At 41.0% G+C, this 20,153-nt stretch overlaps 1 protein-coding gene across 3 annotated transcripts; it reads left to right on the forward strand.

Annotated features, from left to right (window-relative positions):
* The first annotated feature begins 156 nt into the window (after nt 1–156).
* znf362b (zinc finger protein 362b) lies at nt 157–19,806 on the forward strand. Of its 3 annotated transcripts, none has more exons than XR_009649999.1 (9): nt 157–276; nt 6,912–6,976; nt 7,472–7,718; nt 8,211–8,315; nt 10,388–10,709; nt 10,988–11,212; nt 11,935–12,036; nt 12,474–12,632; nt 16,162–19,806. XR_009649999.1 is itself a non-coding variant. In XM_060894068.1 (9 exons), the coding sequence occupies exons 2-9, from the start codon at nt 6,914–6,916 to the stop codon at nt 16,276–16,278; spliced, it is 1,317 nt and encodes a 438-aa protein (XP_060750051.1). In that variant the 5' UTR covers nt 157–276; nt 6,912–6,913; the 3' UTR covers nt 16,279–19,806. The 3 variants fall into 3 exon arrangements, 2 of the variants coding, with proteins under 2 accessions (XP_060750051.1, XP_060750052.1); XM_060894068.1 differs by having other exon boundaries at nt 11,958–12,036; XM_060894069.1 differs by having other exon boundaries at nt 7,571–7,718; nt 11,958–12,036.
* Nucleotides 19,807–20,153: the final 347 nt, after the last annotated feature.

A 20,153-nucleotide genomic window follows, 5' to 3' on the forward strand; every position in this document is an offset into this window, starting at 1 on the left:
TATTTCTTTATACTCCACTACTTAAATGATTATCTCGTTTATCACACGAGTTACTCTTGTTCTCTCTGTGCTTGTTTATCATCACAGACAGAAGGTATCACAGTATTTTATGTATCTCTCAGGATACATAACGGCTCTGATTAGCGTTAGCAGCTAGGAAGTGAACACTGGGTAACCCGGAAGTGCTGCAGCGTGGAGGCACACAGAAAGAACACCGAGGTCTTTTAGCTTTATATTAAGCTTCTCCTACGAGGAAAACTCCAGACCAAATACAAGGTTTGTGTGCAGTATTTTTACTCCTGTTTTCCTTTCCCAGATGTACAGTTTCATTGTCACGAAAGTCTTCCCAGCTGAGACTGTCGGATTGTCGTTTGTTTGTAGCCACAGAGATGCTAATTTGGCCCCAAATGTCATTATTCCGTTCCGTCTGCAGCTGTAAAACATCCCTGTGCACATTTCACTATGCAGCGTTATAAAGCAGTCGTTCAAGCTCACGGTGTCAAATTCCAGCTGTGAGCTCAGGTCAGCGTTTGTAAGGCATTTACTGCACGACAGGATTGTTGTAGGAAGTGTCAGGTTTTTTTTTCCAAAGGGGCGGCAATTCAAAGGTGCAAATGTGTGTAAACAAATACACACGTTAGCGGTTTGTACGTCGTCTCTGTTCGACACGGATCCGGTGTGAGAGCCAGGGAAGGGGGTGTGGAATATGGCGTCGTTCCATATGAAAATAAGACAGGCTGCCATTTTTTTTCTTTTGTCTGATTTTGTCTGATTTTTTGGTAAAAGTGTAAGAAGGCCTGCATCAGTTTTTATCCCATTATAACATCGATGTGGTCATTCATGAGGATTCCCAAACACTACTGAAGAAAGTTAACCAACTTTTTGTTTGACGTTCAGGTCAAAATGTGCAGCTCTTTTATTAGAGATTTTATTACTAGTTTCCTCTCTCTCTCTCTCTCTCTCTCTCTGTGTGTGTGTGTGTGTGTGTGTGTGTGTGTGTGTGAGAGAGAGAGAGAGACTGTGTGTGAGAGAGAGACTGTGTGTGTGTGTGTGTGAGAGAGAGAGAGACTGTGTGTGTGTGTGTGTGAGAGAGAGAGAGAGAGAGACTGTGTGTGTGTGAGAGAGAGAGACTGTGTGTACGTGTGCCTCTGTATGTGATAGAGAGAGACTGTGTGTGTGTGAGTGAGAGAGGGAGACTGTGTGTGAGACTGTGTGTGTGGGGGGGGATGTGGTAGTCTAGTGGTTAAGACTACCAATCGGAAGGTTGTGAGTTCGATTCCTACGTCCACCAGGCTGCCACTGCTGGGCCCCTGAGCAAGGCCCTTAACCCTCAATTGCTCAGTTGTATAAAAATGAGATAAAATGTAAGTCGCTCTGGATAAGAGTGTCTGCTATGTAATGTAAATGTAAATGTCTGTGTGTGTGACTCTGTGTGTGTGTGTGTGTGTGACTCTGTGTGTGTGTGTGACTCTGTGTGTGTGTGTGACTCTGTGTGTGTGTGACTCTGTGTGTGTGTGTGACTCTGTGTGTGTGTGTGACTCTGTGTGTGTGTGTGACTCTGTGTGTGTGTGTGACTCTGTGTGTGTGTGTGTGACTCTGTGTGTGTGTGTGTGACTCTGTGTGTGTGTGTGACTCTGTGTGTGTGTGTGACTCTGTGTGTGACTCTGTGTGTGTGTGTGACTCTGTGTGTGTGTGTGACTCTGTGTGTGTGTGTGACTCTGTGTGTGTGTGTGACTCTGTGTGTGTGTGTGACTCTGTGTGTGTGTGTGACTCTGTGTGTGTGACTCTGTGTGTGTGACTCTGTGTGTGTGTGTGTGACTCTGTGTGTGTGACTCTGTGTGTGTGTGTGTGACTGTGTGTGTGTGTGTGACTGTGTGTGTGTGTGTGACTGTGTGTGTGTGTGACTGTGTGTGTGTGACTGTGTGTGTGTGACTGTGTGTGTGTGACTGTGTGTGTGTGACTGTGTGTGTGTGTGACTGTGTGTGTGTGTGACTGTGTGTGTGACTGTGTGTGTGTGTGACTGTGTGTGTGTGTGACTGTGTGTGTGACTGTGTGACTCTGTGTGTGTGACTGTGTGACTCTGTGTGTGTGTGTGTGACTCTGTGTGTGTGTGTGTGACTCTGTGTGTGTGTGACTGTGTGTGTGTGACTGTGTGTGTGTGACTGTGTGTGTGTGTGACTGTGTGTGTGTGTGACTGTGTGTGTGTGTGACTGTGTGTGTGTGTGACTGTGTGTGTGTGTGACTCTGTGTGTGTGACTCTGTGTGTGACTGTGTGTGTGTGTGTGACTGTGTGTGTGTGTGTGTGACTGTGTGTGTGTGTGTGACTGTGTGTGTGTGTGTGACTCTGTGTGTGTGTGACTGTGTGTGTGTGTGACTGTGTGTGTGTGTGACTGTGTATGTGTGTGACTGTGTGTGTGTGTGTGACTCTGTGTGTGTGTGTGTGACTCTGTGTGTGTGTGTGACTCTGTGTGTGTGTGTGTGTGTGACTCTGTGTGTGTGTGTGTGTGTGTGACTCTGTGACTCTGTGTGTGTGTGTGACTCTGTGTGTGTGTGTGACTCTGTGTGTGTGTGTGACTCTGTGTGTGTGTGTGTGTGTGTGACTCTGTGTGTGTGTGTGTGTGTGTGTGTGACTCTGTGACTCTGTGTGTGTGTGTGACTCTGTGTGTGTGTGTGACTCTGTGTGTGTGTGAGACTCTGTGTGTGTGTGTGACTCTGTGTGTGTGTGTGACTCTGTGTGTGTGTGTGACTCTGTGACTCTGTGTGTGTGTGTGACTCTGTGACTCTGTGTGTGTGTGTGACTCTGTGTGTGTGTGTGACTCTGTGTGTGTGTGTGACTCTGTGTGTGTGACTCTGTGTGTGTGTGTGACTCTGTGTGTGTGTGTGTGACTCTGTGTGTGTGTGACTCTGTGTGTGTGTGACTCTGTGTGTGTGTGTGACTCTGTGTGTGTGTGTGACTCTGTGTGTGTGTGTGACTCTGTGTGTGTGTGTGACTCTGTGTGTGTGACTCTGTGTGTGTGACTCTGTGTGTGTGACTCTGTGTGTGTGACTCTGTGTGTGTGTGTGTGTGTGTGTGACTCTGTGTGTGTGTGTGTGTGTGTGTGACTCTGTGTGTGTGTGTGACTCTGTGTGTGTGTGTGACTCTGTGTGTGTGTGTGACTCTGTGTGTGTGTGTGACTCTGTGTGTGTGTGTGACTCTGTGTGTGTGTGTGACTCTGTGTGTGTGTGTGACTCTGTGTGTGTGTGTGACTCTGTGTGTGTGTGTGACTCTGTGTGTGTGTGTGTGACTCTGTGTGTGTGTGTGACTCTGTGTGTGTGTGTGACTCTGTGTGTGTGTGTGACTCTGTGTGTGTGTGTGTGACTCTGTGTGTGTGTGTGACTCTGTGTGTGTGTGTGACTCTGTGTGTGTGTGTGACTCTGTGTGTGTGTGACTCTGTGTGTGTGTGACTCTGTGTGTGTGTGTGACTCTGTGTGTGTGTGACTCTGTGTGTGTGTGTGACTCTGTGTGTGTGTGTGACTCTGTGTGTGTGTGTGTGACTCTGTGTGTGTGTGTGACTGTGTGTGTGTGTGACTCTGTGTGTGTGTGTGTGACTCTGTGTGTGTGTGTGTGACTCTGTGTGTGTGTGTGTGACTCTGTGTGTGTGTGTGACTCTGTGTGTGTGTGTGACTCTGTGTGTGTGTGTGACTCTGTGTGTGTGTGTGTGACTCTGTGTGTGTGTGTGTGACTCTGTGTGTGTGTGACTCTGTGTGTGTGTGTGTGTGTGTGTGACTCTGTGTGTGTGTGTGACTCTGTGTGTGTGTGTGTGTGTGTGACTCTGTGTGTGTGTGTGACTGTGTGTGTGTGACTCTGTGTGTGTGTCTCTGTGTGTGTGTGACTCTGTGTGTGTGTGTGACTCTGTGTGTGTGTGACTCTGTGTGTGTGTGTGACTCTGTGTGTGTGTGTGACTCTGTGTGTGTGTGTGTGACTCTGTGTGTGTGTGTGACTCTGTGTGTGTGTGTGACTCTGTGTGTGTGTGTGACTCTGTGTGTGTGTGTGACTCTGTGTGTGTGTGACTCTGTGTGTGTGTGTGTGTGTGACTCTGTGTGTGTGTGTGTGTGTGTGACTCTGTGTGTGTGTGTGTGTGTGACTGTGTGTGTGTGACTCTGTGTGTGTGTGTGACTCTGTGTGTGTGTGACTCTGTGTGTGTGTGACTCTGTGTGTGTGTGACTCTGTGTGTGTGTGACTCTGTGTGTGTGTGACTCTGTGTGTGTGTGACTCTGTGTGTGTGTGTGACTCTGTGTGTGTGTGACTCTGTGTGTGTGTGTGACTCTGTGTGTGTGTGACTCTGTGTGTGTGTGACTGTGTGTGTGAGACTCTGTGTGTGTGTGTGAGACTCTGTGTGTGTGTGTGACTCTGTGTGTGTGTGTGAGACTCTGTGTGTGTGTGTGTGACTCTGTGTGTGTGTGTGACTCTGTGTGTGTGTGTGTGACTCTGTGTGTGTGTGTGTGTGACTCTGTGTGTGTGTGACTCTGTGTGTGTGTGTGACTCTGTGTGTGTGTGTGTGACTCTGTGTGTGTGTGTGACTCTGTGTGTGTGTGTGACTCTGTGTGTGTGTGACTCTGTGTGTGTGTGTGACTCTGTGTGTGTGTGTGTGACTCTGTGTGTGTGTGTGTGTGACTCTGTGTGTGTGTGTGACTCTGTGTGTGTGTGTGACTCTGTGTGTGTGTGTGACTCTGTGTGTGTGTGTGTGACTCTGTGTGTGTGTGTGTGACTCTGTGTGTGTGTGTGTGACTCTGTGTGTGTGTGTGTGACTCTGTGTGTGTGACTCTGTGTGTGTGTGACTCTGTGTGTGTGTGACTCTGTGTGTGTGTGACTCTGTGTGTGTGTGACTCTGTGTGTGTGTGTGTGACTCTGTGTGTGTGTGTGTGTGACTCTGTGTGTGTGTGTGTGTGACTCTGTGTGTGTGTGTGTGTGACTCTGTGTGTGTGTGTGTGTGTGTGTGTGTGTGTGTGTGTGTGTGTGTGTGTGTGTGTGTGTGTGTGTGTGTGTGTGTGACTCTGTGTGTGTGTGTGTGTGACTCTGTGTGTGTGTGTGTGTGTGACTCTGTGTGTGTGTGTGTGTGACTCTGTGTGTGTGTGTGTGTGACTCTGTGTGTGTGTGACTCTGTGTGTGTGTGTGTGTGTGACTCTGTGTGTGTGTGTGTGTGACTCTGTGTGTGTGTGTGACTCTGTGTGTGTGTGACTCTGTGTGTGTGTGACTCTGTGTGTGTGACTCTGTGTGTGTGTGTGACTCTTTGTGTGTGTGTGTGTGTGTGTGTGTGTGTGACTCTGTGTGTGTGTGTGTGTGTGTGACTCTGTGTGTGTGTGTGTGACTGTGTGTGTGACTCTGTGTGTGTGTGTGTGTGTGACTGTGTGTGTGTGACTGTGTGTGTGTGACTCTGTGTGTGTGTGATTCTGTGTGTGCATGAGATTCTGTGTATGTGTTAGACTCTTTGTTAGACTCTGTGTGTGTTTGTGTGTGTGTTAGACTCTGTGTGTGTTTGTGTGTGTGTTAGACTCTGTGTGTGCGTGTGTGTGACTCTGTGCGTGTGTTGGACTCTGTGCATGTGTGTGTGACTGTGTGTGTGTTTGATCATCTGTTAGTGAGAATTCTTTGGAATAGTTTTTCCCCCCCACTAGTGAATATTGAGTAGTGCTGCACTATATGGGATGATGTATAACTCAAATAACTCAGAGAAAGTTTCATCTGTCACATTAAATGCTGACCTGTGTTTTGATTTACAGCTGGAAAATCAGTTTTATTATGGGATTTTGTCCATAATTCTGTCCATAATTGTGTGCAGTACTAGTTTGGGTAGTTTGGACCAGCAGGATTTAAAGTAAATAATCTGCTTATATTCATCTTTATTTTCTTAATTTATACCTAACTGGGTTTAGGGAGGTGGTAGCCTAGGGGTTAAGGAGTTGGACTACTGACCGGAAGGTCATGAGTTCAAATCCAAGGTCAATTTGTATAAACTGAAATTAACTGTAAGAATCTCTGGATAAAGATGTCTGCTAAATTTAAATGTTTAGCAAAACAACCATCAGAACCATAAGCACCGATTTAAACGTGAATCTCTGTGAAAAAGCTTGACCATGGATCATTCGCAATTTTTTTTTAAGTAAAAGCTATCTAAGGTACAAAAGACTTAAGAACTAATTTTCCTCAAATTCACAAAGTCTGTACTTCTATTCTGGAAACTGATGCAAGACTCAAGATTCATTTCTAACTAATATTTAAAGCTGAGTTTGGAGTATCTGAGTATACTGATTCAAACCTGGATTAAATGATGGCTTGAAAACAACCCTGATTGCTTTAAATATCATTAATAGTTAGCAATAAGGAGCCAATGGTTGTCACAGTTCACTCAATGTTATGTCATACTTTTGCAGAACTTTCCATGTAAGGTCGGATCTAACTAGATGTTTAATTCGGAATTTAAAAAAAAAAACTTGCACTTTTTTTTTTAACCAGTTTGTTATTTGAGCTAAAAGAATTTTCTTTTTTAAGAAATAAAAAGATCAAGATACAGAATCAAATCATGACCCTCAAGCTATTTTATAGAGACTTTAGAATTTGGAACTTCGAAATCAGAACATGAAATTCGGATCTTAGATTTTGGAATTTGAAATTAGTTTCAGAACTTGTAACTCTGAGGACTTGTTTATAAAGTGTAGCTCTAGTCCAAAGTGGTAACTTGAAGCAGCGCTATGTAATAAAACATAATATATCTACTAACTTCAATATAGCCTTTAAACTACATCATAAATTTTGTTGTAACCTGATAACTAGAGTATGAGCTTGATATGCAGAGATTAGCTTTTGTTTGTCCTTATTTTGTCCACTACAATACCTGTTTGTTTTAAAATGTTGTATTTTGCTTCCCTTAAAGGCATGGCAGAGCCTCGATTCAATAATGCATATTTCTGGCCTCCACCACCGAGTATGCCTGCTCAGGTGAGACATTACCTTTAGAATGTGTCATTTCAGCAACCATTTTATTAATTGGTCTTTTTCGTCTTCAAAAAAAAAAAAGTTAATTGATCTTTTATAATGCACATTGTGAAACATCACATCTATTACATAGCTATAAGTCATAAGCTGTGTTTAACTAACTGTTATATATTAATTCATCTTTGGTTAATAGCAAAATATGGAGTATAACAAATAAACCTCTGATGGGTAAATTATGAAAAGTTAACTTGAGACTTTGTCTGGAGTCTTATATGCTATAGTCTGCCATCTGCTTATTTATTTATTTATTTATTTATCAGCTGTTACTATTTCAGATCATCCCACAGGGAACCATAATGGATATTGTAAAACACATGCCAGTTCCATTATAACTTGCATTCATATGCTACATTAATAAAGACCTACTACCAGAGATCTCACTAGTGTATTTTTCACAACTAATGCCCCCAGTTTGAGCATAACCAATGATTCTTACAGCTGGATAACCTGGTACTAATCGACAAGATCAAAGAGCAGCTGATGGCAGAAAAGATCAGACCTGCGCATTTGCCACCCACCACTGTTCCCTCTCAGCAGACGCTGCTGGTGGCCTCACCGCCCTCCGACGCTGCACAGCACATGATGCAAATCCCCAAACTGCAGCAAGTGTCGAGCCTGCAGGCCCACAACTCTAGCCAACCAGACATTGCTCTGCATGCCCGCCCAGCCTCCAGTACTGTTCAAGGTACTGAACATGACGTATGGCACTTTATGGATGTCAATGTAGACTGGGTTTGTGGATTTAGCAGAGCAATTTTGTAGTTGTTGTTTTTGTTAAAACAGGACAGTTTAAGATAAGATAAGATATTCCTTTATTCGTCCCACAATGGGGAAATTTCTCTGTTACAGCAGCAAATATATAAAAAAAAAATATAAAAAGAATAAAGACATAATATATAGTATATACAAAAACAAAAATGTATAAAAAGAGTCGTGGTTACACTGACGACATATTGCAGATTTTTCAAAATTTCTGTTATTGCACATGTTTAAAATGCTTTGTTATTGTATATTATTACAGTTAAAACAGTAATAACAGTGTTTATTATGGTGACTGGTTCACTGGGAGTAGCTTTGATTGTAAAGTTTGGTGCTGTATGTAATATTTTGCATGGATCTAATGTAGATGTGTTACCAGCAGTGATAATGGGTAATGATTTTATTTCTTGTGATTAAGAGGTGACCATGGATGACAAGTCAGTTGTGAAGGCTAAAGGACTTTGGGAAGACTGGCACATGCGCCAAGCTGTGGATCAGGCTGTAAGAGCAAATCACCGTTCAGGTATGGACCATCCTTTTAACTTCTAGAGATATTTCTGTTGACTTTAGATCTCCAGTAGCACTGAATTAGGCTTTTCTGATCTATCCAGTGCTGAGGAAGGGCCTGTTTCAGATTGCAGGCACATAAACATGCTTACACTTTTCCTTTGGGCTCACAGTCTCAACATTACACTTTTGTTTTTGTACCTCATTCCCACCATAGTAGACTACACCAACCCCCATCGTGAGATGATCATATAAATGAAAAATTCTAGCAGTTTTGCATAGCCTGCTAGCTCATTTAATGTAATTACAGGCTGCCTGTCTTGCTTTGTTCACTGGATACTGTGGAAGCTACTACCCAACTGGAAGCCAGTGCCTTGTGCCCCAGAAAGTGATGGTAGTATGACCGAATCCTCCTGGGCCCTTGCTGTTGGCATATGAAGCAGCTCTTGTCTGTTCTGCCTGCATGTGAATTATTAGTAATCATTTGTGAAGCACAGCCTGTTTGCTCTGGAGGTAAAAGGCCTGGCTGCCCATGGCCCAGAAAATACACAGGTATTGAACCCTTGTTAACCCCTTGCTTGGAAGCCTTCTTGATCCACTAAAGCCTACACTCCCCAAGAAAATGTAGGAAAATGTTCTCTGCCTCAGTGATCCAGGCCACATACAAAGCTTTCTCTCTTAAAGTGAGAGCTGTAGATTCAGACTAAAAGCTGACATTATAGAGGATACGGGAAAACAACAGGAAAAGGATGGCCATATCATTTGCAGCACCTGCCAGGCTGTAAAGGCCAGTGGGCAATCCATGGGTTCTGTTGTCTGTTCGTCTGGTCTGTCTCTCTGGTCTGACAGTAAGGAAAAGCACATTACAGGCTCATCTGTGCATCCAGGTCAGGCTCTTGTTGACCCTGCAGTAACCCTCATGTAGTAAAAATGTAAGGGCAAGAAGAATGATGGTACATTTTAACCATTTGTGGTCCCCAGCTGTGGGCATTGAGGTTCTGGCAGGCACAAGCCCCTTGCCAGCAGCCTTGCCACTTGACCAAGTCCTGGGATATGATGATGTTTGCCACTACCAAAAAAAAACCACAAACTCCACCTCCTCTTAGCCCAAGATAAAGAGGCCTTGACAAACAGGGGAAATTAGCTCAGGTTCTTAGGCAGTTATCCCATTAGGTATACGTTTTTATTTGGGGTTTTTTTTTTCTTGCTTGCCAAAAAAGAGGAAAGACTCTCATCCCACCCACGGACACCATCACATGTTCTCTGAGGTTACAGCAACCTTCCCTAAGCTGCCCAGAAAAGTCCAGGCACTGAGTACTCTCATGCTTAAGTGAGACATACACAACTTATTAGTTCATCACTCCTAGATTTTCTGTGACGTCTGTGGCCTAAAATTGCTTCAGTGAAATAAATCATCTGCTGAAAGCAAATCAACCATATCAGGTAAATATGAGAGCTTCTGCTTCACTGCACTTGTCACTTGTTGTCTATGAGTTTGTTACTTGTCTATTTCTGTGACCACTATGTCTCCATACATCATTCCCACCAGTCTCCAGCTCACTCTGTTTCAGACAGAAAGCTATATGATTTCCCAAAAAGGTGTTCACAACAATAACCAGGGTTTGCAAATGAAATCTTCCTATGTCAGTGTAATCTAAAGAGGTCAGGGCCACATCCACTACATGTCTGAAAGTGTCAGGTGTTCGATAGTGCCTCGCCAGATAAGGCTTGCCAGCAAAGTGTTTTATTAGTGCTCGGCCTGTCAGTATCTTTTCTACACAAGCTTATGGACAGTAGTGCATCCTTGTCCGCCATTTAGGTCTTCTGTCCAGCCACTTCTATAATGCTGCAGTGTGTCGGCGTCCTCTCCACAGACATAAAGGTTAATCGTTAATTACACATCGTTAATTACAGTTCACAAGGCAGATTAATTGGGACTTGTCCCTAGTGCTCGAAGCATCTAAACAGACATTAGTGCCCATATAGAGTATTGATTTCTTGATTTCTTCTTACCTAGCCCACTAGGGTAAATATATTGCCATGTTTAAGGACTATATTTCTAAATATGTTCCACTTATTCAAATACAGGTCTGGTACCTACTTCTCGTGCAGAGAGTCACAGCAGTTCACAGGTCATGACATCCACTACAACCACATCCAGCAGTCAGAGCCGACTAGGAGCAGCATCCTCTCTGAATGTCATATCAGGCCTGGCCAGTGCTCCTGGCATGGAGCAAGTGAAGAACGCAGGCTTGGCGGGTATGCTGGGGCCTCAACCCAAACCCCTACGTGGACGCAAAAAGATTAAAGCAGAGAACAACACAGGACCCCTGCTGGTAGTGCCCTACCCCATTCTGGCATCAGGCCCTGACCAGTCAGTCACCATCGCCAAAGAGGGGAAAACTTACAGGTCTGATCTTTAATTGGATGTTTGGTCTTGATATTTTGATATTTTCGGTGACATGCTTTAATGAAAACCCTGATTACCATTATAACGTTTATTTAAGTAATCCATAGATGTTATCATTTGTATGCAAATATAGTGGTTGTTTTCTCATTATAAACATGACATTGTATTTTTGTTTTGTGTATTGTGTGTAGCACATAATTGTATGAAACACCATTATGTCTGTGTTTCCCTGTAACTGTAGCACTTGCTTGACTTTTGTTTTTGTCTCTTTTATGCAGGTGTAAAGTTTGTCCACTCACCTTCTTAAATAAGTCAGAGATGCAGATCCATTCCAAATCCCACACGGAGGCCAAACCACATAAGTGTCCTCACTGTTCCAAGTCTTTTGCCAATGCGTCGTATCTAGCGCAGCATCTACGGATTCACTTAGGGATCAAACCTTACCACTGTTCCTACTGCGAGAACTCTTTCCGCCAGCTCTCTCACCTGCAACAGCATACCAGGTCAGTGATGTTGATAAAACCCCTCTAGTTAGCACCAAATGATGAATAGTACATAATGGTCCATAAGGGTTAAGTACAAATGTAGTTTAATGTATGCACAAGAATGCGGATTTTATAAGTATAAAAAAGTATCTCAAGATAATTTGAGAGAGCTGGAATCCTTACCTAAAAGAATGGGTGTTATTATGCATGGGGGAGATTTAGCCTTTCCAATTAGGGAAGAAAGCATAGAGCGGCTTCATCATCAGGCCCATTAGAATTAAGTGTGTTTTTAAAGGGGCTTTTCTCTGAATTCTGAACTTTTGAATGTCTGAATGTTGTGACAAAGTTCAGAATTAAGAAAAAGTTTTTTTTTGTTGGTTTTTTTTTTTGGTTTACAAAAAACGTGCTGTAATGAAATGGTATTAAGATACCAAACCACTTTAAAAACACTAGGTGTAACAAGGTGATAAAGCTGCTATGTTCCTTCTCAAATGGAGCATTAAAATAATAAGCTTAATAAGACCGAATAAGTTTCCTGGACAAAGCAGTTGTCACATTTTTCTTCCCTCTCATCTGCTTAAAACTAGCACCAGTGCTGTCAGTAAAGGATTCCACCTGTATCTAAACATCCAAAATTGTTAATACGTCAAAAGGTCTGCATTCTTCTACACACATTAAACTAGTTCTTAAACAAATACAGTAAAGCAGTGCATTTATTTCCCAACTGATTTGGTATCAAGATCACTTTTCGGATGTTCTATAGGATTCATACTGGGGACAGACCTTATAAGTGTGGTCACCCTGGATGTGAAAAAGCATTCACACAGCTGTCCAATTTACAGGTGAGTATACCCGAAAAGAAAAACTTAATGTGACTCCAATTAATTGATGATTAATACGAAAGATTAGACTGACTGCAGACTAATTCATACTCAGAATTTAAAGAATGATAGATATAGAAGCTTTGATCGGTCTAAAGGAAATAGAGATGTCCATTGAGTATTTTTTTTAAACTTAACTACTTAGAAGCGCTTCCTTGATTATGCATACTTAAGTTATAACTACTGGTTGTCACCCATATCTGGCTATGCACATTTTGCCAACCAGTGTTTTCCACCCATCACTGAACATGTACTTAAATAAAGCAACGGTTGCTTTCCCCAGTATGCCTAATACTGTAGAGTCAAAAGAACATGCTAGGTTGAATGCTTGCTTACTATTATCTGTTTTTTTTTTTTGGGTTTTTTTTTTTCTTCAATATGATCTTTTTATTGCTTAGTCCCATCAGAGGCAACACAACAAAGACAAGCCGTACAAGTGCCCGAACTGCTACCGTGCCTACACAGACTCAGCCTCTCTACAGATCCACCTGTCAGCTCATGCCGTGAAAAACGCTAAAGCCTACTGCTGCAGTATGTGTGGCCGTGCATACACATCAGTGAGTATCCAGTATCCATGCATACCTCTGTAAGCGGAAATATACGATACAAATGAAATACCTTACATGAAATGTCAAAGCTTCCGAATGTCGTAAGCAGTGACACTGTACACTATACTAATTGAATCGGTGGTAGAATCAATTGATTCATGTAGCTCAAAGCAGCCAGTAAGGTCTGTCTTTAGATTAAAGCCCACAGGAGGCATGTTTTTGATCTCATTTTTTAAATATGTGGGTGTCATTAGGTCTGAAAACAAACAACAAACCTAATTAGTCATACCTATAAAATAAAAATGTTGAATTCCATTTATGTAACACTTACATATACATTATATTTTGTTATCCAAGTAACTGATATAAGCTAATGTTTTGGGAAAATGTTTGATTGCGTTCCTAAATCTTCTTAATCATACTTTTAGATTAACCAGCTAGCTTACATACTAAGTTGTCCTGGTTTCTGAAAGATTTTAGGTTCAAATCTTCATAATTCTCACTAATAACAACCTATCTAGCTATTGTGAGCTAACTAAGGACATGTCATGGGTGACATGGGTGACATTCTCCAGCAGGACGCAAGAATATGATAAGCTTGATGTAAATCACTACATACCAGTGGGTGGATCTGCATTTATTTCTCAGAATGGTTTCAGAGCTGACTGCCTCCACCTGGGTTTCATGCTGCACTCTGTACAAAGCACGACACATGATTGACAAATGAGTGGAAAACAGCTGGCATGTTTTCCAAGCCATGAGGCATCACGATGTATTTATAGCCCCCCCCATGGTTTGATTTCCACAGGTTAAGTATTCTGTAAACTCTGGCTCCATGAAACTGGTATAATGCTGCTAATAAAAAGGCAAAAGTTAATGATCCTACTTCGTGACCCAGTTCAATCGTCTGTAATCAATGCAAATCCAGTCAACCGTCTCTGGCAGGAGCTTAATAGCGAAATCCCAGGGAAAGCATGAAGGGAGTTTGGTGGCTCCTTGCTTATTAAAAAATCTCTGCTAGCTAACGGACAGTACATTGTGGGCACACGGGTTATCCCCAGTGTTACTGAGGTGAAGCTATACATGCTCTGTAATAGTGGATTGCTGTGCACCTCCATAGTAGTATCCATAGTAGTACTACTATATCCATAGTGTCGATTACACTTGACTTAGAACACTCTCGAGGAGTCACTTATTAAACCGACTCCGCCGGCGAGACGGAAAGTTTCGAGTCAAATTGAAAGCGACACTTTTTCAGTGCTCTCCAAAATCCACGAACTGGGGGAGATGGTAGTGAAACCCACACCTCCAACCAGAAGGAGGGATAGCAGAAATATAAGTGACATAGTGACCGTCAAAAGTTCCAGCAGCACCGATTTGGAAAAGATGGTGACTCAGGATAAAGCCTTTGCACAGCCTCTTCTAAAACCAATTCCACCAATGAGACGGAAATCCCAAGAAACAGAGGCTACGTTATCGAAACCCACACCACCAGTAAGAAGGAGAAATAGTGGGAATATAACTGATCCACCAGCCAGTAGAATTTATGGCAGCTGTGATTTAGAGGGTTCAATTTTGGTGACACCTGAAAGAGCCGTTAGTGAAGCTCTCGTCAAACCAACTCCACCGTTTAGACGAAAAACTTTGAGTCAAACCGAAAGCGACGTTTCCATCGTTGAGAAAACCAAAGAAATGGAGGAGAGTTTAGTGAAACCCACACCTCCAACAAGAAGGAGAGAGAGCAGAAATGTGAATGACGAAGTAGCCGTGGATCTGCAGAACTCGGTAACACAATAGAAAAATCTAAAGGGCTCTATAATTAAACCAGCTCCGACAATGAGCCAAAAAACGACTCCAGCTGAAAGCGATCCTTCCGTAGTTTCGAAAACCCAAGAAGTGGAGGTGACTTTGTTAAAACCCACACCTCCAACAAGAAGAAGAGAGCGCACAAATACGAGTGATACAGAAGCTGGCACCATTTCTAGCAGCTACGATTCGGAGAATGTTAGTGAAGTGCGAGACATTAAACCAATGCCATCATTGAGCAAAGCAATTGACGATGAAAGTGATATAATTTCAGTGGTTTTCAAGCCCCAAGAAATAGATAAGAAACTGGAGGAACCGACTCCACCAACAAGAAGGAGAGTGAGCAAAAATTTGAGTGACCTAGTGGCCAGTGAAATTTCTGTCAGCGGAGATTTGGAGAACTTCGGGACACAAGACAGAGCTGCAGAAGAGGCTCTTGTAAGACCGTCTCCACCAGAGGACACGCTGGTGAAACCCATACTTCTGACACACGGGAAAGATAGCAGGACAATGGATGAAATAGTACCTAATCAAGCAGAGGGTGAATTTTCAAGTATGGTTAATTTGGGCAAGACTGATGTGGAGGTTATTGTAATACAGACTCATCCAGTGTTACAAGCTGAAAGTGACCTTTCCATCATTGCTAAAACCCGAGAAATGGAGGAAGCCATAACTCCTACAAGAAGGAGAGATGGCAGAACTGTGGATGAAACTGTACCTGAACAAATGGAGAGTGAAATTCGCATCAATGTTTTGGAAAAGACTTTCAGACCAGAGAGCGCCGATGAGGTGGATCTTTTAGTCGTACTTATATCGTGTACTGTTATAGAAAGGAAATCATTTACATACACACTATCCAATGTCACCTAGACAAGAATGGGTTTAGTTTTGATTCTGCTTCAACTCAAGTTTTTTTTTCCTCATATCGTATCTGGGAGTTTTTCCTTCCCACATCAGCTCTGACTTGTTCATTAGGGATAAATTTAAATATAGAATTTTACTGTTTGTATTTTGAATCTGTATATTTCTATAAAGCTGCTTTGTGAAAACATCCATCGTTGAAAGCTCGATACAAATAAAATTGAACTGAATTTCTAAAATAGCCAGGTTTCTATTGGCCTTTTGATTAATGTAAGCAATAGCAAAGGCATCAGATGTCTTATTGTTTTTAGCAGGTTTGAAGTACTTGTCAATGTGTCAGTGAAATACTATTAGTAATGTTCTTAATGGAGGATGGAGAATGCATTGCATAGTAAAACTTGTAAGCGTGTTAAAATAAAAAAAGCATGTAATGGCACGGTGCTGTAGGAAGAGACCTCTTTACGTAAAGAATATTTATTAAAAGAATATGAAAACTAGTGGCCCACAGAAAGGTTTTCATTTGACCACTTAGATAAACCTGCGGAAACATTGCTACTCCCTCAGACCTTTGTGAACCTCAGAAAATGTCAAGTAGGCCAATTATGTAGAATTTTCTTGTAGACATGGAGCACATTACTCAACAAATCCTGCTCTGAGAGGCAGGTAAACAACATTCAAGGTTAATACAAATGCTGTGGTTGTGTTTAAGAAATGCAACGCATCACTATTCAGCTACGCTGTTAAAGCTCCTTCAGCAGTTGTATCTTGTTTGGATCTAAACAGCAACTAACAGTTTCTGTTCTCTCTCTCTCTCTCTCTCTCTCTCTCTCTCTCTCTGTGTCTCTGTCTCTGTCTCTGTCTCTCTGTTTAGGAGACCTACCTTATGAAGCACATGTCCAAACACACAGTGGTGGAGCATCTGGTTAGTCACCACTCTCCACAGAGAACAGAATCTCCCAGTATCCCCATACGTGTCTCTCTCATCTGAGCTTTCCTTTGCTCTTCTCTTTACCTCCCTATCTTATTCTGTGTGCCAGACTGCCTTTCTGTTTAGAAAAAAAAAAAAAAAGGAAGACAGAAAGGAATAGACAGTACTGCGGTCCTCAAAAGGACACTGTGTCTGCCATACTCTTTGCTTTATTTAGCTGTTTAGTGAAAATTAGTGTAGCGGCTCGACTGGCTGCCATCTCAACACCCCGGTGTCTGCTGCAGATTCGCCTCGGACACCAGTCTAACTGACATGCATTCCAAGAACAGAACAACAGAGCATTTTCCATTAGTTTGTTCTCCATATTATGTTTCTGAGGGTGTATTTCTGAGGGGAGGCATCCAAAGATAAGCTTTAAGCACTTTCCATTCTTTGGGATTCAGCTGAAATGTTTGAATTTTCTGACAGGACATATAAGGTCTTGTTTTGGGGCTAACAGTCTTTTAGTGTTACTGATGTTTTGTTGGTCAGTTTCTGTCTCTTTTAAGGCACCATCAGGTTTTACAGGGTTATGTGTTTAGTGTGGCTATGACAATGCCTCCACTTTCTGCTCCTCTATCCATCTTTAAACATGTATCAGATATTGGGATAAAACAAAAAGTAACATCATAATTTCTTGCTAAAATATTGTGGTATCTGTGTGCGTGTGTGTGTGACCTTGGCAAGCATGAGCTGACGTAGAGACATGATTGTGTGGTCACAGTGTTGCTGTGTTCACAGAACATCAATGACGCACTTGACGATCAGTTTTTACTTGCTGGATTACACACACACCTTAGGTAACTATCTTCCCCACACGCCAACTAAATTGTTAGTAGATGTGGAAAGAGTTTCTTTTATTTTTGTACAATCTCTTAAAGGCATTTTTCTATGGAGGGTCTATAGAAAATGTACAAGAGCATCGGTATGATGCTGGATGCTCTCTAAAATAATCTCTTATATGAATTACATCACAGATGTACCATGTATCTTTTGTTGTTGTCATTATTGGTGTTGTTGTGCAATGTCATGGAAATCGCCTCGATTTCCTGTCCTGTCTTTATATTCCAGTTCTTCACAAGTTTTGAGGAAAAGCTATGAGTTTTAGCACTTCATCATGCGACATTTCACTGTCCATTAAATGGGTAGATGTATTAACACAGTGCAGTGCGAGTCAGGGGTGTGTGCTCGAACTCTGCCAAGCCTTTTCTTCATCCCTGTAAAAATGAATAATGAGTAATTATGTAGAAGCACCTTGACAAATTATTGAGCAGCTGCAACTCATCATGGGTCGTTTAAAATCGTGGTCGTCATCAGGAGTTTCAGGACAGCAAAGCAGAAGCCCACTTTTTTCCCGCCTCTTTCTACAGGGAGGAAAAAGCCCAGTGATCCAAAGATCCACCTATAAAAGCTTTGAAAAGTTTTGTTCGAAAATCAAAACAAATTTCAAAAGATCAGTAATTGTGGCTCATTGTGAGGGTGTATTGTAATGTGCTCAATTTTTTTGTTATTTAGCTGTCAGTAGTCTTACAATCAGAAAAAAACAGTATTGAAAGGGAGTTCCTCAAACCATATGAAGTATGCATAAGAATGTAGTTGTACATTTAAAAAGCCTTCGGTTTTGCTTGAGATACGTAAGAGCATTTATTCTTCCTGTACCAGCTCCCAGGAGTGTTGGTAAAAACCGAGCAAGCGTTACTGCCTACAATGTAAAGGATTACGTATATGATTACAATTTAAATTCGCTGTAAGAGAGATTAAATTTACATACAGCATATTACCTACTGAACTGGACTGACAAGTGTATTTCTTTATTTTAGTTCTGAATATTAGCACAGTTGCCCTCAAATATTAAAAAAATGAAATAGACATTAGATTTTCAGCTAATTTTCTGCAAATAGGGAAGTTTATAGGGAAGTTAAAGCGCATTACTGCTTTGATCGTGTATAAATACTGTCTGATTAGTGTAAAGTACAGAGGTTTAGTATTCAGTATTATGTTGTTGTTTTTTTTTTTTGTTTTTTAAAAACCCCTAAAAATGGACCCAGACAGGTTGTTGCAAATGAAGGTGATTTAAAAAGAGAAAGAAAGAAAGAAAAGAAAAAATCAAATTGAAGTACATAAATTAGTTTGTGTACATTTTTTTTTTTTAAATTAATTCAATAAAATAAAATGAGCAAATCATTTTGACTTTTATGTTGTTAGTTCAGTAAAGCAGTATCCTGAATTCTCCAAGTCTTCTCAAAGTGATCTTCAAACACTGCAGCCGCTTCACTTCCGGGTGTTTCAGTCGTACCGTACCAGTCATTTGTTAAGCTCCTACTTTTTCATTTGAGAACATTTAAGCAACTGCCAGAATTTTTTTTCCTTTCCTTAAATCTGTGTGTTAATATTTCATGTTTTTAATAAGTTCACTATTATTGGTGATCTTTTTTATTTTTATTTTTTTTTAAATGTGTACAAATTTTAATTATAAATTGTTTCCAATGTTCCAATAGGCCAAAATTACACTGGTCTAAATTTGTTTAGTTCAATGAGACAAATTGTCATTAAAAAAAAAAAAAAAAAAAGACAAAGCTTGCAAGTAGCCCAAATTATTATTTTTATTTTTTATTTTTTTTAGGTTGCATCAAGAAAATTTGAAAAACTCAGCAGAGGATTAATGGTGTGATTTGGTCTGTTACAGTTACATTATCTCTGTCATTCTAATAGAGACAACAAAGGTTATACACTAAATATTTCTCAATATAAAGAGGCTCAAGTGTTGGCTTGATCCCATGTCAGTGTGTCTGTGGCCTAAAAGGAATGTTGTCATTGTGTGTAAAACCTCAATAGAAAGCTGTACAATGGAACTCCAGCATGTTTACATATCAGAGCCCCAGTTTTCACATTGCTCATAGAAGACTGGCAGAAACGTGTGGTTTTTTTTTTTGTTTTTGTTTTTTTTTTTAATGCACATTAGTTAGTCCTATTTTATTTAGCTCTGAAACAATACATCCTAACTGGGGCTTTAATAGTCTCCAGATTACTTTAGCCAGTTGTCCACGTTCCGAAATCTCTTTATATCAATGAGATGTGTACATTTATTATAAAGTATACCATGTATTCATCATTAATAGTGCAAATTACAAGCTTTAGCTAGTGTACCTGTTTTTTGTTTTTCTTCCATCTGTATTTCCAGTTATTGCTGATTATCTCTGTAAGTACTGATTGTTTTTAATATCCATTCTTTTTATCATTTATTTGTATCTTGAATATTCACCTTGATGGTTGTATTTCTTCCCCTCACCCCCACGTTGACGTTTTCAGTATTCAGTGTTAAGCCTTTTTTATGTTTCCGCATGGACTTCTCTGACAGTAATTGTTATTAACTGTTAACAAATATGACATTGTTATATATGTCTGGAAATTATTACATTTCATTTGTCTTGCATTGTGGTCTCCAAGATTTAATTCAATATGCACAGACAATACAGCAAGATTTACTTTAGAAAATATCAATGTTAAGAACACTTTGTATCTATCTTGTTTAATAAACTCAGACTGTTATATGTGTGTTCACGTAACTTCTTAAAATTGTTGTTTAATTAGATTCAGGTCATTCAGGTAACAAGAGGTCCTCTAAAGCGTGCAAAACAAATAATGGGAATATTTAACATTAACTTAACTAACATTAAATGACATGACCAAGCCATGTGTCAGCTTTTAATAAACCATAAATGATATAAAGTAATGAACACATTTACCTGTACCTGTATAAAGCAGGGAGTAAAATTAGGACCATGATGCAAATCAAACCATAAAAATACGGGCAAAATTCACCACGGATTCAGACAGCGGTAAGTCAACAACATTTTTTAGAACATCTGTAAACATTATTTATTTATAAATCAATT

Source organism: Tachysurus vachellii, chromosome 19 (assembly GCF_030014155.1).
Source record: "Tachysurus vachellii isolate PV-2020 chromosome 19, HZAU_Pvac_v1, whole genome shotgun sequence".
Classification (NCBI taxonomy): Eukaryota; Metazoa; Chordata; class Actinopteri; order Siluriformes; family Bagridae; genus Tachysurus; species Tachysurus vachellii.

What these genes read in the sequence shown, in the direction of transcription:
- znf362b (XM_060894068.1), top strand. Translation starts at nt 6,914, where the DNA reads ATGGCAGAGCCTCGATTCAATAATGCATATTTCTGGCCTCCACCACCG. An exon ending in AAGAGCAAATCACCGTTCAG is followed by an intron (nt 8,316 to 10,387) that starts GTATGGACCATC and finishes ATTCAAATACAG; the next exon opens with GTCTGGTACCTACTTCTCGT. An exon ending in GTGGCCGTGCATACACATCA is followed by an intron (nt 12,633 to 16,161) that starts GTGAGTATCCAG and finishes CTCTCTGTTTAG; the next exon opens with GAGACCTACCTTATGAAGCA.